General features: G+C 47.2%; 1 protein-coding gene across 1 annotated transcript in view; it reads right to left on the reverse strand.

Moving 5' to 3' along the window:
- Nucleotides 1–10,637, reverse strand: part of KCNK9 (potassium two pore domain channel subfamily K member 9) — an 84,692-nt gene extending 74,055 nt beyond the window's left edge. The window contains exon 1 of the mRNA XM_040547343.1: nt 9,890–10,637. Within this exon, the coding sequence (XP_040403277.1) occupies nt 9,890–10,451 (562 nt within the window). The 5' untranslated portion in view covers nt 10,452–10,637. The remainder of the gene's footprint in view (nt 1–9,889) is intronic.
- Nucleotides 10,638–17,411: the final 6,774 nt, after the last annotated feature.

Raw genomic sequence — 17,411 nt, forward strand, 5'->3', positions numbered from 1 at the left:
AGACTGAACAGCTATCATCTGTGGGGCATTGAGCAACCTGGTCTGGTGGGACATGTGCCTGCCCATGGCAGCAGGGGTGGAATTAGATGGTCTTTAAGATCTTTTCCAACGCAAACCATTCTGTGATTCCATGATCTACATCCTCGTCTTGGGATATTCATTGCCACATGAAACAGCAAAGGTGGTGAGAAACTCTGAAGGAGAGAGCTTGAGAAGATCACTGAATTCTTAATATGTCAGTTGAAAGGTCTACTGAAGAATTCAGTCAAAACTCTGGGATTTCCAGGTGCTTCCAATGACCGAGATCTAGTGTCACTGTTTTAACTATCAGTTGACTAGAATTAGCTTTATCTCATTTCTAACACACCTAAGTAATATTGCAGAAAAGACTGAAAAAATAAGTCATGTTTGGTGTCCAGCAGCAAACCAGCAACAGATCAGGCGCTTCTACGGAGGACATGGGGGAGTTATGGTGTGTAAATGCCTTCAAACGCTCAGACAGCCTCTCATTCCCCAAACAGTGGTTGCCAGACTTCCATTTTTGCTGTTTTTCTCTTTAGGAGTTTAAGGCAATTCAGATTTTTTGACAGCCTCATACATGTAACAATTCTGAACAATACTGAAAAGGCATCCCTCTGCTGTTTCTAGTCCTCAGCAGAAAACACTAGATGCTTTATCATGAAAGGTACTCTTCTACAACTCCTGGTCTACCTCTGGAAACCTCAAAAAATTAACAAAGAACAGAACAACTGTGAAGGAGCGCTGAGACTTTTAGTCGCCTCTGCAGGTATGAGGTGCAAGATTATAATCAATCACCTTTATTACATCAAGAGTTTTAAAATATTTCTGATGCAGTGCCTTATACAATATAGCTGGGACATGGAGGCTTATAGAGAGGGCTCCATGTGCTTCCTGCTGCTCAGTTCATATTGCAGGCCCCCTCACTTCCAGAACAGAGCCAATATAAGTATCAAACTCCAGATTTTTAAAAATTATTGCTTCCAATAACACTGTTTTCACTGAGTGGAGCCAGACCTGTTTCACCATATAGTCCAGACTATTAACAGCTAACAGCAACTGCTCATTAGTTCAAGTAATAGAGGCCTAGACCTCTGAAACAGGAGTATTTGACACCTTCTCCTACTGTGTCTGGTCCTGAAAAGATCCAGATGGGTGTGAGATGTAGGAAAGTGAAAACTCAAAACTCCAGGTGGTCACAGGTGTGTTACAACAGTTAATGTCTGATACAGTTCCCATAGCAATGGCCCGTGGTGGTTTAAACATAGGAGCAGGACATCCTCTCTACAGGACATCAAAAGAAAAGGTGGTGGAAGAAATAAAATATTCCATCTGCACCCAAATGTCTCCGTAATGAGTTAATGGTAGCATACATCAGGAACTGCTGACAGTGCCAATTGCCATGGGAGCAGATCCCTTTTATTTCTACCTTTCCTTCAGCACACCAAGAATATCCCTAAATTGGGAGACTATGAATGCTTGCTTGCAGCTAATCTCTTGCACTATACAATTAGAGAGCTGCTGTAGGTCTCATTCATCAGCCCGTGTCCTAAAGCTTTCTGAAATTTTCCTGTTGGAAATGGCTCAAACAGTTAGCGAAGGGAGCGATCCCCTTGTGTGACAGCAGAGCAAGGAGACAATCAACTTCCCATCAGATACCTTTTAACCCCACTATTTGCCTGCTTTTCTCTGAAGCTCTTCTTTCTTGCTGGTGCAGGGAATTGAAAGGACAAGACAGCCTATTCCCTCCTAAGCGTCCTAACGAGTAACAAATACACGAGTCCTTAATAGAGATATGTCTTTCACTGACATGCCTGAATCATTTCTGTAATGAAAGCAGTTAAAAAGGATACTGAACCCCTTAACCAACTGACTCAACTGACTACTGCATAAGCCTCTTGTAGCAATTGGCCAGACATTAAAAAAAGGTCAGTTAACTCCTAAAAAAAGTAAAAAATGGAAAGATTTTCCCCCTGAAACAGTAAAGAAGTAGGCATTACACTTCCAAAAAGAAACAAAAACAAAAGCAAAAATGAAAAGTCTCAGTGGATCAGAAGAGGTTGTTAATGTCAGGCAGCAATGAAAGAAAACAAAGTTAAAAAAAGAAAAAGAAAAAGAAAACCAACACCATCAAAACAAATAAAAACAATAAAATCCATGAACATTCTTCCTCAAGATTTCTATTTTTTGAAAGTTAAGGTAAAGGTATTCAGGACGTGTATGGTTGAGCCTTCCACTTTCAATTAAATAAACTAAAAATCAGTAGAAATGTCAAATTCAGCACTCCACAAAATCTGTTTGCTTCTTTATTAAAAGAAAAATCTGAAAATTGTTATTACAGATATTTGCGGGGAAATGGTTTCCTACAGAATACAGCTCCCTGCACTGTAGAACTGATGTCATATAATGGCCTGATCCAAATCTACTCTGAGTCCAAATAGTCTCTCCATTATTTACAGCAGACTTTGGATCAGGCCTTAATTTCCGTGTTGATTTTTGTTTGTTTGTTTTTCCTAAACTCCCTAATCCATAGATACCCTAATCTGACTTTAAACAAAGAAACTGCCACAGGTGCATTTTCAACATCAACATTTGCTGGAAGGAGTCAAGCCACAGACACCTAGTAGGACGTAGGTAACCTGTTGGAAGGCCACTATTCATACCTTTTAGCTTGAAGTCAGTGGATCCCATGGATGCATTCAGAGAAGGCAACAGTTTAAAATTAATTTGCACTACACCACGTATGCACATATGCATCTACATATACGAAATTTCTGAAGTAGTCCATGGCTTTATTCAAAAACATCCCCAAACCAAAAGGAGATGACCATGCCCGCCACACGCAGCAAGCATCTGTTGCAAGCCCGCAGTAAGCTGTAGTTCAACTCAGAAGCAGCAAGGTCTCTTACTGATTAGTTCTGCATCATCAGCAAGTGTCCTTGCTAGCATCTGTTACAGGGGAGGGGGATATTTCATGCAGCCGTTATCCAAATCCCGTCAAGGATTGTCAGGAAAAATGCAAAGGAACCAGGTACCTAAAAAAGTCTAAAGGTACCTAAAAAGTCTAAAAGCTCTTTGGCAAATAATTATCCAGAACTGTAAATGCTCCTTTACATAGTAAAGCTCCAGGTTCTGCTTTTATTGCACGTCAGAAGACCTGAGCTGCAGGAGTTTGCTAATATCACCTGGAATTCATTATGGAGCTGTGCCTTTGGTTCATCTTCACTGTTTAATCTGGCTATAAAGTAATGCCATGTGGTCTGAAAGAGAGAAGTGAGCTGCTAGGCAATTAGAAATAGTTCTCAACCTGAATCTTCAGAAAGTCATTTTATCTTCTTGTCTCTAAATTGAGGATAATTTTTACACAGAGGTGTTGTGAAGATGAATCACCTAATGTCAGAACAGCATTCTGAATATAAAGTGCTGTGTAACTCCAGCTCGAAGCCATGAGCATCATTTTCAGCATTCATGAAGGAATGTGCTCCAGCACCAAAGGAACTAAGCACCTCAGTTCAGGCTGCATTCAAGAGAAGATGACAGCATTCTGGTCCTTGCTTTGAGCCAGACCAACAGGGTCTGCCCCAAAACACACGTTGTGCAAAAGGGAAGCTTTCCATTAATCTGTTGTCCCATAGATTAAGCCTCATAGTTCTGATGCTGCTGCCAGAGAAAGCAAAGGGATTCCACTTCTTTTTAGTGAAGCAGGCTCAAGCCCAAAGCTAGCAGATAAATTTCTTCCCTTATTCTTCATCTGGAACACCTCCTCTCCCTCCCAATTTGGCCGTGAAAATTTCTGCTTGCCATCCTGAATCAGGGGGGATCATTTCCTTCTTCAGCTAATTTCTATCCCTAAAGACTCACTGACATCTCTAACTTACCGCCTTGTCAGGGTGCAAACAAAGATGTTTCTATGCTGACACCTGCAAAGGCACATAAACGATTTTACCGCATAGAAAAATAATCAATAAGCGAAGACTATATAGTGGAGAAAATGAAATGTAAAAGATCTCCGTTTTTCCTTTTCCAGAAAAAAACAACCAGTGTAGGAACTACAAGAGTTTGAGATGTGGAAAAAGAAAACTGTAGAACATACGGCTGATAAAGACTTCAAGAGGTCAGCCAGTCCATCTTCCACCCCAAAGGCAAAAGCAGCTATAAGTTAACCATTCCTGACAGATGTTTGTCTAAACTCCTTTTAAAACCCTCCAATGATGGAGATACCACAGCCTCCTTAGGCAATCTCTTCCAGCACACACCTACCCTGACAGCTGGAAAGAGTTTGCTAGTGCCTAATCTAAATCTCACTTGCTTCAGTTCAAGAAACAAGTGAAGAATAATAGTCAGAAAGAAAAGAAAGGACACAAAATCTTAAAAAAAAAAAAAAAAAATACCAATTTCTCAACCCAGGTTACGCTAAGGAAATCTGCTGACACCATCAGCCGTCAGAGTGGCTAGAGGTTTCTCGATGCTTCCCCATAACTGTTTTCAGACTATTACTAGGTGCTGCATTCGCCCTGCCAGTAAGCCATACAGCGGGAAGTTGCACTTCAGCATCAGTCTGAGCTGTATTTTTGCCTTGCTTATCAGTGATTTTTAAAAAGCTTTTTTTAATGTGCCTCTGGCAGGAATGCGAGGTATCATTGCAAAACCAGTTTTCAAGAACTCGGGAACTGTTTCTGTGAGCAAGCAAGCAAAGAAGACATACCAAGTCCCCTCTGTCTTAGCACAGCACTATTTGGATATTATTTTTTGTTTTGTTTTGTTTTGTTAATTCTCCACAAGACAAATCATATAGTATGAAAAGATAATGCAGAATATGTTAAATATTCAGGGAGCAAACTCTACATAAACTTCATCTTCATGTGGCTCACAGAAGCTGTCCTCCTCTTTGTCCAGGAGATGCCACAAGCAGACATTACAAGTTCTGATCATCCAGTAATCTCCACTGAAACTTCAGGTGGTGTGAATCAGAATAGATCTGTTACTTCTGTGGATCTACAAGCCCTCATATCACCAGAAAATCTTGCTCTCTACTTTCACCTGAGCTTATTAATAATAAAGTGGCTTTAATCTACTCTGTCTTGGTTATTTTCTGGTTTGGTTTGTGTTTTTTTTTGTTTGTTTGTTTGTTTGTTTTCAATGAGGTATGACCTTCATGGTCCCAGCAACTCACAAGTGCAGCAGTTAACTGAACAAAATATTGGTCTCTTTGTTCTCTTTCTCCTTCTATGTCTTGTTGTCTTCCTTTCTTTTCTTTCTTTCCACTGCAAGTTGTCCATCTGACATGATTCCCTACTCACAGCTTTTCAATGGACTGCTTTTAAATATTGCCATCTATCAAAAACCAAAAGCAGACTTAAACCACAAGAGGCTGGCCTTAAAGAAGGAGCACCACTGACAAAACAATTCACACTTAACATCGTATCTTTTTCTAGCCCAAATTAGAAACATCGCAACACTATCAGCTTGGCAAGTATTTTATACCCATTTTACAGAAGGGTAAAGTGATGTAGAGAAAGGATAAGGAGACAAAATAACTATTCTGATCTGGATTTAAGCATGTGCGTGCTTAGTTCATTAACACAGGTTCAAATTCGCTGTGAGGCCACCATCTGCCAAAAGTAAGCCATCCCCTCCTCTGGATATAAACAGCTCCTGAATCTTTAGATATCAGTAGCCAAACAGCTGTCAGTAGGTGCTTTCTCCATTCATCATTACACACGTTGCACCACGTTCTCCAAAAACCTTTTGTCTCTGTTCACCAGGATACTTCATTCACTGCTTACAGTAGGTTTGAGACTGAAAAGAAAGGCCTAAAAGCTAGAAAAAGAGACTAGCAATTCACAGCACACACACTGTTTCAATTTTGTTCTCCTTACAGTCACTTCCCAGGAAAAAAAAATAAATAAATAAAAATCCTCAATCTGTTTGTTGTTTCAGTTCATTTTAGGGTGACATAAACAGCTTTCAGTTCTTTACATTCTACACAAGCCTCCAGAAATATTCAGTGTTTACTAGAGCTCAGTGGTGTTAAATCAAGTATGACTATCACCCTTTAAGGCCTAAATGATAGAGCGATAGCCATACCAACAACACATCTTGACAGTGTCGACACCTGCTAACACAGAAGCAGTTTAGCCACTCCTATAAACCTGTAGAAAAGGGCACCAAAACTTAGTAGGAACCCTAGGAGCTACTTTTTATTTTCAAAAGTTGGTGTTTTCATTCATCGTAGCCAGCCTCTTGATACTCAGTGGCATATTCTGCAGTGTTTCTCAGAAAAGACAAATAGCTGGATGGAGAACTGGATTAAATCACTCTCTGTCATCGTTTTGGCTGTGTAACTGTAAATGGATAGGAAATTATACTAGCTAACTCTGAAGTGAGAACGATCCCGAAATAAACTCAGCAACTGGCAACAGCCAAGAACAGCCTATTAGTTCGTTCTGATCACCTAAAAACTTTCACAGGATTCAAGCAGGACCCAAACTTCGTGAAAGCTTGGTTATCTCCCTTCTGCTGGAGAATTTTAAGAGCAGAGCCATAAAAATATGCAGCACCTGCAGTTGTTTCAAAAAAATAGACAAAAAAAAAAAAAAAAAACAGCATTGCACCTGGGGAGTAGGAAAAAAAAATATTGCCACAGGTGGAAAATAAATAAATAAATAAATAAATAAATAAATAAATAAATAAATAAATAAAAATTGTTCCATTTATTCAATCAGCCCTGGCTGCTTTGTCTAGCAGTCGGACTGACAAGCGAGCAACAACCTCCCGCCCTCTACTCCACACGAAACGCTGAAGGTTCGAGGAAACGTGAGAGTTGGCCAACGCTCAGTGCTTCACCTCGCACGGGAGGCTTTCAGCTTTCTGTAGCCAACCCAACCTGGCCTTCTGCGCCCGGATCCTACCAGAACGAAGCCTCTCTCTGCGGAGGCTGCCCGCTGGGGAGGCCAGGGAGGAGGCGTGGAGGCTGCCGGAGCTGTCCCTTCAGCACCACGTCCCGCCGGGAGGATGAAGAGCCTGGAGGATGAAGAGCCCGAAGGATGAACAGCCCGGAGGAAGAAGAGATCGATCATATACGGGCCATAGTCCATGGCCCATGAGAACCTTCCCGCATTAAATTAAAGCCGCCGGAGTTTCACGCAGCACAGTGAGGAGGGAATCGCTTCAGGCACGTTGCAATATCAAGGAGAGCAATTAGGTTAGACATAAATTAGTCTGCTATCATATGCATATCGCTAGACTTTGTGGTCCACTGATTCCTCTTGCACTCCTCCAAGGAGAAGTTCATGGAGACTGATTTACCACTCTGGAATAGGCGACAGAGGGTTTTATTCACTCTGTTTTAAAAATCACCCTGAGATGGTTATTTAGAGGCACTTTTACAAGAGCACTTACTGCCTACAGCACGCTCACTAATGCATACACGGCATGTGCTTCTCAAAGTGTGTCTGGAAGGCTTCAGAGGGAGAAGGAAATGTATGTGAGAGAACACACACAGTTAGATTAAAAATAAGAACCACCAAAAAAAAAAAAAAGATTAAGATGAACATTTAAGATCACTGTTCAGGGCAAGAAACAGAGAAGAAATCTTTTCTTATTTTCCTGAGAACTTTAAGACAAAAAGTCATGCTTTTCTCTTGTGAATCAATTTTTTTTTTTAGGATAAATAAAAAAATAAAGAAATACCATCCATGCTCACTTTTGCAGACTACCCGTAGATCAGATAACATCCTGAAGCTACTTTAGCACTGAAGAAATACACAAAACAGAAAAAAAGTTTGGCAAGATACTGATAGTAACTATTAATAAACTTTTGCTAAAGGGATCACGTATCCTCCTGGAGCAGAGCTTCCCCAATGAACAATCGTCAAAGAATGTCCTTCAGCACCATTCTTTATTATCCCTTTCCCTTTCTGTGGTTCCCCATTGCTATACATGCTTTAAATTTACACAGTTCTGACATCCCAAAGCACCTCAGCCTACAGAAATGTACACTACTATCCTCTGCACGCTGATGGGTTCCAAGCATCCTAAATGAATCTCAGTTCTTTGCATGAGAAAATGCTACAGCCTCCCAAGCAAGTTGTACTTGTTTCCAGGTAAAATACAGTCAAACCAGCAAAATACTGTAAAAACAGCCTTTTCTACCTGTCACCAACCGAGCTTAAGAACACAGAAAGTATTGCAGCCACCACTCAGGCAGGAGTATAGGGCACCGTGAGTATACAGGCATGTGCGTGGAAGCCCTGTTGTAAACCAGAAGGGCACGATAGTCTAGTATTCACTAAGCCCAAATAAATGACAAGACACAGATCGAGGAAGAGAGAATCTGTAAGCAAAGGAGGAGAGTTCGGACACCGTAATGAACAGAAGCAAATCTAAGTCATCTGCTAAAGTTACATTCTACTTTATATTCTATAGCCTACTTACATATGTTTATTTATGTATGTATATAATAACAGAAGAGGAGATTGCCACTTAAAATCTGATCTTTGAAAGGGCAAATAGGCTTCATGCTGTCAAATAGTCTTTCGAATGAACACGTTAATACACCAGCTATAACATAGTCAAATACAAATGTAAGTAAATACAGCTCAAAGGACAGTGGACGGCGTACTCTGCTGAAAACTGCCATTATCTTCAGGTGGCAACGTGGTAATTGGTTGTAACAAGCCCTAACTGGTAAAAAAAAAAAAAAAAAAGATCGAGTCTTCATGTATTAGCGTGAGAGCTAGTTCTTTCGTGTTCGATACAACACACTGTCAAGCAGCCTCCGAGCTAGAGAGGTCTTTTCAGATCTCCCCAGATATTAGAGGGGAACATCTAGAAGTGCAGAGAGAAGGACGAGTCAACAGCCTCAGCAAATCCACCCTACTGAAAGCAAAACAAGGAAGAACACACCTGCTAACCAAGCCAAAGCCCGAGCTGCAGCAGTTTTGCGTGCACACTGCAGCCTCTAGTTACCGTGGTATTTATTTTTATGGCAGGGAAGCAAACTTTATGCGAAATGCTCCGTTTGAGCTGAGCGAAGCAGAGAAGTATGAAATGACAGCCTGTGGCTGCGTCCGCTGACGGTCCCTCTGCTGTCCTGGGGAATGGCATGCCCGGGGAGCTAGGCAACACCGGCACGACAGCGGGCATTGTTCTGCCTGCTGGACTGTATGCCCACAAAGAGGAGATGCACTCTGTGACCTGTTGACACATCAGACGCTCCAGCTGCGAAGAAAACTTCGGGAACACGTTGGGAGGCCCAGCGACAGAACCGCAGCTGTGGGAACCCCACCACAGCCCTTGCCGATGCCAAGACAAAGTTTGGGAAAGCCGGGCTGCCCTCAGCCACGGCTGCAAACAGGGTCTTCCAGGCTGAGCCCGTTCACACACCCTCCTCATTTTGTCCTCATCCAGCTGCCGTTTGCCCAAGTTTTCCCCGTGTCTCTGAAGTGCAGGTGCACACACAGTTCCCAGGAGAATCGTGGCAACAGGGCCTCGCTCCTCCCGCAGGGAACCCCCTGAGAGGTGCCATCCCGCCCCTTCCCCACCTCCTCCTCGCTACCCGAGCCACAGGATGGTGGTAGCCACTTGGTAGCCACCAGTCCCCCACCAGCACAGCCCCACTCCTCTCCAGTCCCACCCAGGGGACAACAGGCTGTGTCTCCAGGGGAAAGAGATGCGGGACACCTCTGAGTCCAACAAGTTGCCCGCGGAGAGCCACGAATTACATAACACGGGAGGGAAGCCAAAAAACTCATTCAGCACTTAACACTTTGCACGCCACAGCCCCCTTGCCCCTCTCCCTTTCTTCCAAGCCCAGAGGGGGGGCTTTTGTCCCGACCTCAAAGGGCCTCCCCAAAACGAAGCCACTCACCGATGGTCGTGATGACCGTGATGGCAAAGTAGAAGGAGCCGGCGAATTTCCACTGGACGCCGGCCCGGTGCGGCTCAGACTGCATGATCACCAACTCCAGCTGCCGGTAGTCCTCGCTGGTGATGTTGTACTTTCCTTTGAGCCGGATCTCCTCGGCTTTGAGTTTCTCCTCCTCCCGCATCTCGTTGTCGGACTCCAGCGCATCGAAGACGGCGGCCCCGACCAGCAGGTAGGTGAACGTGCAGATGATGAGGGACAGGGTCCGCACGTTCTGCCTCTTCATGGCCGCCAGCAAGGGGCGAGTGAGGGGACCATGTCCCCCCCTGGCCGCCCGGGGATCCGACAGGCCGCAGCAGCCGCAGCAGCAGCAGCAGCAGGGGGACAGCTGCCGGGGGAGGCGGCGGCGCCCACCGCCACCGCTGCTGGGGGGCAGCTTGTGCTCGGGCTCCTGGCCGGAGGAGAGGCACAGGAGGCTGCTGGAGCGCCGGGACCAGGTGCCTTGGAGCCGGGAAACTCTGCGCAGGACCTGCCCAAACCAAGCCGTCCCAGTGCGCAGGGCCATCCAGGGCAACCCCCCCCCCCCCAACCCGCTCCTCCCCAGCACCGAGGCCAGGGGTTAGGGGGGGGCCCCCGCCGAGGGAAGGAAGGAGGGAGCCGGGACGGGGTCCTGCGGTGCCTTCAGGGTCCCCCCCTCCGCCAAATTGCCCCGGGGAGGGTCCCCCTCAGCCCGGGCAGGGCTCGGCGGGGAGGCTGGGGCCGGCCCCGTCCCAAGTTTCTTCGGAGATGGAGGGACCGAGGAGCGGGTGGGCTCCGGGGGCTGCTTGAGGAGGAAAGGGGGGGGGGGGGGGGGGGTGAATCTCCGTCCGGGCGGCTCGGGACGGGCTGGGGGCGCTTTTATTCCTTCGGCCGCCGTGCGAGGCGGGCAGCGGGGAGCCGGCTTGCTGCAGGTGTCCGCGGTGCGGAGTCCGGGGAGGCGAAAAAAGAAGCGGCGGCGGCGGCGGTGGTAGCGGTGGTGGTGGTATCAGGCGACGGGCGGGGAGTTGGGGGCAGCATCCCCGGCGGGAGGCGGGGGCGGCGGGGAGCCAGCGCCCCGCAGGAGCCGAGCCGAGCCGAGCCGAGCCGAGCGGGAGGAGCGGCCCCGGAGCCGCCCCGGGCGGGCGGGGAGAGAGAGAAGAGGCCGGGAGGGCGGCGGGGAGGCGGCCGCCGCTGGAGCACCTGCCCGGGCTGGGACGGAGCCTTGCTCCCACCCCCCGGGAGCAGACACACACACACACACACACAAAAAAAAAAAAAAGAAAAAAAGATTTGGGAGAAAAAAAAATAATAAAAAAAAGGCTACTTTCGCGGCTGCTCCCCCTGGGCTGGTTTATTTAGGATGGGTTTTAGAACAAAGCCGTTAAGAAAAAGAGCAAGCGTCCTCCTCCTCCTCCTCCTCCTTCTCCCAAGCTCTTGACATCATCTCGGGGAAAATGAAGCCCGCGCCCCTCTGCCATCGCCCGCGCGTGTGTGAGTGTGTGCTCGGCGTGTGTGTGTGAGCGTGTGTGAATGTGAGCGTGCCCGTCTGTGTGTGTGTGAGTGTGCCCCGGTGTGTGTCCGTGGCCGCCCCGCCGCCGGCTCGGGAGGCGGGAGCTCGCCCCGGCCCGCCGCGGGGAGCGGCTTAACCCCGTCGGCGCCGCCCTGTCAGGGAGAGGCCGCGGGGCTCCCCCGCCGCCGTTCGCTGCCCGCCTCCCCCCGGCATAGCCACGCCTTGGCCGCCACAAGCGGGGACGGGCGGTGGTGGCCGTGGCGATGGTGGTGGGGAGGTGACGGGCGGGACAGGCGGGCCGCCCCTCACGCCGGCCGTGCTCCGCGCCTCACGGCTATGGGCGCTGCAGCTGTGGGGACACAGCCCCACAGGCACGCCGCAGCCCCGACCGCCACGGCTATACACACAGCCCCAGACGCTTACAGCCCCAAATAGCTCAGCTGCACACGCACAGCCTCAGGCACCGCAGTAATACACAGCCCCGAAGACACACAGCCCCAAACACCACAGCCCCAAACACCGCAGCTACACACGCACAGTGCCAGACACCACAGCAATACGCACAGCCCTGAATGCCACAGCCCCAGGCACCACAGCTACACACACACACAGCCCTGAATACCACAGTCCCAAATAACACAGCCCCAGGCACCACAGCAATAACACACACAGCCCCAAATACCAAAACCTCAAACACCACAGCCCCAAATACCACAGCTACACACACAAAGCCCCAAACACCACAGCCCCAAAATACCACAGCTACACAGAGTCCCAAATACCACAGCCCCAAATACCACAGCTACATATGCACATCCCCAAACACCACAGCTACACACAGACAGCCCCAGGCACCATAGCTACAATCACACAACCCCAAACACCACAGCCCCAAACAGCACAGCCCGAAACACCACAGCTGCACATGCACAGTCCCAAACTCTACAACCCTAAATATCAGACACACAGCCCCAGACACCTCAGCCCCAGACACCCCAGCTACACGCACAGCCCCAAATACCACAGCCCCAAACACCACAGCCCCAGGCACCACAGCCACATATGCACAGCCCCAAACACCAAAGCTACACACACACAGCCCCAGAACACCCCAGCCCCAAACACCCCAGCAGGCCTCCAGCCAGGGCACCTCCTGGCAGCCTGCCCAGCTCTTCTCCCCCATGTCACCATCAGCTTTCCAGCAGTAGGTGCCACCAGGGGAAGCCTAGAGCCACTTCTGTATATGCTTCAAGACAAGGCTGTCCTTCTGGTGTCACTTTGCCCATGGTAACTGTAGGCCCCGAGGTGGTAACTTCTGCCCTACAGCTGGGATTTGCAGTCTTAGCCAATGAAGGCTGAGTTGCTCCTGACTGCTTTCGAGTACCATTTTAGGTCTTTCTGAAATCCTGGGACACCTGGGCTTGTTACTTATCCTCCCTCCCTTAAAGCATCTCTGTCTCGGTCCTAACTACACGTTCTTTAAGGGCTTTGGGAACCTTTCCTTTAGCGTGCAACGGGAACCCAGTGCTTTGAAAATGGATCAAATTTGCATGCTGAGAAGTCAGTCTCTGAAGACAGAAGCCCTCTGAAAGGAGCAGCTCAGGCTGAGCAGCCAAAACAGGTCACAGAGCCCTTCGTGAAACTGTTGGACACAGTGAGGAGTGAGGGATTCATTTTGTTAATTCAGCAAACGAAATTTTCATCCTCCAGGGCAAAGCCTGGATCGCGTCACCTGAGCATTACCAAAATCATTACAAGCTCCATGCAGAGTGGGAAGGTCTCACCTGATGAAAGACGCTTGTGCTAACGGCAACAGGGGGAAGGAGAAAAGAGGAAATATCTGCTTTCGATCAACTCCTTCTTAAAAATAGAAGTCTGATTACCGTTGCCCATTTCTGATTCCCCAAGGGAGAGCAGGAGAAGAAGAAGGATCTATAAATAGTTTGCAACACAGAGAATTCTATAGCAAAGTCGCTGGGAAAGATCAATAGCATGATTCAAGGAGGGCTCCAAATTACATCTCAGGGGATGGAGGTGCTGAATGGAATTGATAAATGAGTTGCAAATGCTGTGTGTGTTGTGTGTATTTAATTAACAGAGGGTGACTGGGATCAATAGCAACGAAGGAGCTGGTCTAAAAATAGCACTCATGAGGGGATTGCAACCTGCGGGCAACAGCTTGGATGGAAATGTCCCCCAGAGTAATTAACCTTTAGCTGGGAAATGGTGACTAGAGGGGGGTTGAGGTGGAGCCTGTGGGCAGCTGGGAAGGGACGAGGTCTCCGTGAGGCTTTGGGTCACAGAGCAGCGTGACAGTCATGGAGGTTGCAGGCACAGCCACAGAGTTGCAGCCTTCCTCCTCTCAGGCTGCAGGGTCAAGCTGCAGATTGGCGTAGTGCGTAGTGGAGAAATATCCGAGTATTAGCATTTTGGTGGGGTTGTGGAGCAGGAAATATTTGTAGCTCTGTGTACTTGCAAACATTTCAGCATTGCTTAGAGAGAAGTCGCAGTCATATCTATTTACAACAATTTAGGATTTTCTCCTTGTTTTCTGACCTTGTTGCTGATAAAATATCCATCCTCTCTGAGGACCAGCCCCCGACACTGCTCATCCGGCCTCCCCAAGCAAAACTCCGCATTTGAACTACGGTGCAAATACCATCCAAAGTGTCCCTCAAGCATTCCGTCTGCAGCGGAGCAGTCAGGCAAACTTCAGGGAGAAGGAGTGACGTTGGACAGGATGATCGATGGCTCAGCTCGCGGGCTCTGCTGGAGTGCCAAGCGGAGCTGGCATCGCCCGAGTGAGAGGCAGACACATAGACCCTGGAACAGAAAGTTCACTGTCAGCCTGAGTGCAGGATTGGGACCCAGGGGTGTGCAGCATGGCTGAAAGAAAAGGAAGCCGTAAAGATGAAGAATCTAGAAAATATCTCTTGGCAAAGCTGGCATGGAAAGGATTAGAGCGATGAGGGATGAGCGAAGAGCTTTTCTCTCTTTAATATAAACGGAGGTGGCTAAAAAATCCCAGCCAAAATTTTTCTTTGTAAGGAAAAAAAAAATCTTTGTGGAGAACTGCCTGACCGGGGACGTGGCCAGTTGTAACACAACTACTGAAGGAGCAAGACCTGATTATTCACCAAAAGGACGCCTAACTCAAAGTGTCAGCATGTATCTTAGCTCCTCTCAGACTAGTCTGACTTGAGGGAGAGCAAACAGGTTGGAAGACAGCCCCAAGCTACACAGTGGTTGCACTGGCTGCTGTTAGCTCTGCTAACCCAATGTTTCACCTACTCCCTTGAGAAGAAGCTAGCGGGTGTGAGATGTCTCCCACCTTCAAGGTAAGATGGTGTGGGTGCTGTGGTGTTAGAGCTGCTCTCCTCTTTCACCTTGAGTTTGCTCTGCAGTGAAGGCAAGAGCAAGCTGCAAGGGAACTGGCATCTGAGTTGCTTTTTGTGGACTTTTTGTGGACTGCTCTTCAGTTTCTACTGCTGACCTGTGAGAGATGCTGAGACAGGGAGAGATCTACTGGCTTTCTCCGCAAGAACGGGCTGAGAGCTGCCAATCCACGAGCCATCTTCCACTTGAACCACTGGAATCATAACAAACCAGATATGAGGGGAAAAAAAAAAAAAAAAGCCCCAAACCAGAAAAAATAACTGAAAGACATGATCAAAACTGAAGGAAAAAAAAAAAAAAAAGAAAAAAAAAAAAGAAAAAGAAAAAAAAATAAAAAGAAATAGCTAACCTATTTATTTTTCTCCACAGGTTGTCAAGAAGTTATTTTCTTTCTCTTGAAATGGCGGCACGAAGATGGTCAGAACAGTGGTTCTCTTTCAGGGCCAGGGCTCATTTAGCCCAGGAGTCTCTCTCCCACAGTGACAGGTAGGGAGAAATGAAAACAGAACAAGTATATGTGATTCTTTTTCACCTCCTTCAATACTCTCCCAACCTCAAGACTATTTCGATTCAGGAGATTTTCGGAGCCTCACTTAGCTGCTCTGTTTAGTGACCCATAATGGATCTTTCTTCCAAGCACTTGTTCTTTCTTTTCCTGAATCCAGCTAAAATTTTTGCATGCTCAGCGTCTGCTGAGAAGGAGTTTGACAGATCTGTCATTCAGACTGGGAAGAGCACTTGCTTTTGTTTGTTCAAACCAGCCTTCCTTCAATGGTCCCCAGCCCCTGTGCTGCAAGAGAGTCTACTATACAATTCCTCCATGCCACTTACAGCTTGGTAGAGGTTTTGAAGTTCAAGCGAGGTAGCCCCAATTTAGTCACCGTCCCCATGCAAGGGTGTAACATGACAGCTCTTTGTAGCTTCTCCACCTGTCTGCCATGGCAAGAAGATGTTCTGTGCCTTATTCTTTGCCTACAAGCAAGCAAGGCAGAGGTGTAGCCCTGTTTCACCCCAGAAAGTGTCTCTTGCCCTTCGGGGGATTTCCTTAAATTACTGCAATACAGGTACTGGAGGAGGCATTGTCCTCTACAGCTCTGCATGCCCTAAGGAAGCTTAGGTAATCAGGCAGGAGATACACATCAACACCTGATGGGTGCTGAAATTTGCTGTGAATGTTCTTTTGAGTGGCAATAGGCAGTTATTCGTGGAAGGTGGGCACACACAAGGAGGGGTTGTTGTCACACATTTTACCTGAGAGGAGGGCTTCAGATCTATAGCAAATCCAACATCCATGGAGGGTGGGGATGCATAAGGAAAACTTTGCCATTTCAGCAATGAAGAATAGCTCACCAGAGGTCCCCCATAAAAATTATTCCCTGCAAGTTTAAGAAACTAGTTCAGGAAATGCTCCAACCGTGAGAGTGGCTGTCCTTCACAGTGCAGCTGCAGCACCGAGGTAAACATTGCAATTTTAAGAACTGGGAAGTGGCTCAGTTTAAAAATGCTATGCTTGACTCAAAGCCGATCATAGGCAGAATCTTTCTATCTGGCGGCCTTTGGATCAGGTTATTATCAGGAATGCAGGGAGCCTCAGGGCAAATATTAGAGGCTGGATTGTAAGAGCCATGCTTCCTTTTACCTTCACAAGCTCTCCTCTGGTTCGTTGCTTCCACCAGCTGCGTGCGTTTGCACAGTCACTGAAGTGTTCGTGGACCATGGACTTATTTGGCTGACTGCAGGAGGAAGCCGAGCTTGGGTTACTAGGTGAACGCACCTGTGTCCTTAGAGCAGCAGTTCAGGAAAATGATGGAGGAGGGAACCTCCCCTGTGCAGCTCTCGTTTTATTCTTTGTACCTTTTCCCATTGATGTTCAAAAGGAGTGCAGCCTCTATCGGATACACTCAGTCAGGTCTCGGATCATTCAGCAGTGTTCCCTTCCTCGAGCAGTGTTTATGCAGAAGGAGACAGAACAGGGGACTGGTGCTTTAATTCTTCTCTTCATCCCTCTGTGCCTGCAACATGACAACCCTCTCGAAAGTAATCAGCGGTGACAGAAAACATGCACGAAGAGTTTCATTGACTTAGGGAGAGGGTGCTCGTGTGAAGCAAGTTCACACGTGGGAGAAAAAAAGAACAGGATCAGACCTACGCTTCGTATTTTTCCCACACTTACTTCTTTTTACAGTGAATTCACTAATGCTAAATCAACCTAGGTGGCAGGAGTGTGAGCATCTGGTCCAACCTAAATAGTCTCTTCTGTTCTATTTTTATATTCAAGTATCATTTTTATTCTGCAGAGCTCGTGCATGGCGGAAAGGGTGAGTTTGCTTCTCAGTACACAAGCCAAAGGTCTCTTCCAGCACTGCTGTGAAGGATTTGGAAGATGTTTCACTCAAACACAGAATTTATATATAGGCACAAAGCTTTCATTAAACATGAGCAGCTAAGCGGACAGCATCACTCACTGACAGTAATGTATGCCAGTCTTGTAGGCACACTGTAAGAGAAACAGGCTGCCTCGGAGAAATTAATACGGCAAAGGTGTTGATTATTGATCATTTGTTGCAGAATTGACTCCGTTTCCTGAGCCAATGTGACTTC

This window comes from Cygnus olor, chromosome 2 (assembly GCF_009769625.2).
Source record: "Cygnus olor isolate bCygOlo1 chromosome 2, bCygOlo1.pri.v2, whole genome shotgun sequence".
NCBI lineage: Eukaryota > Metazoa > Chordata > Aves > Anseriformes > Anatidae > Cygnus > Cygnus olor.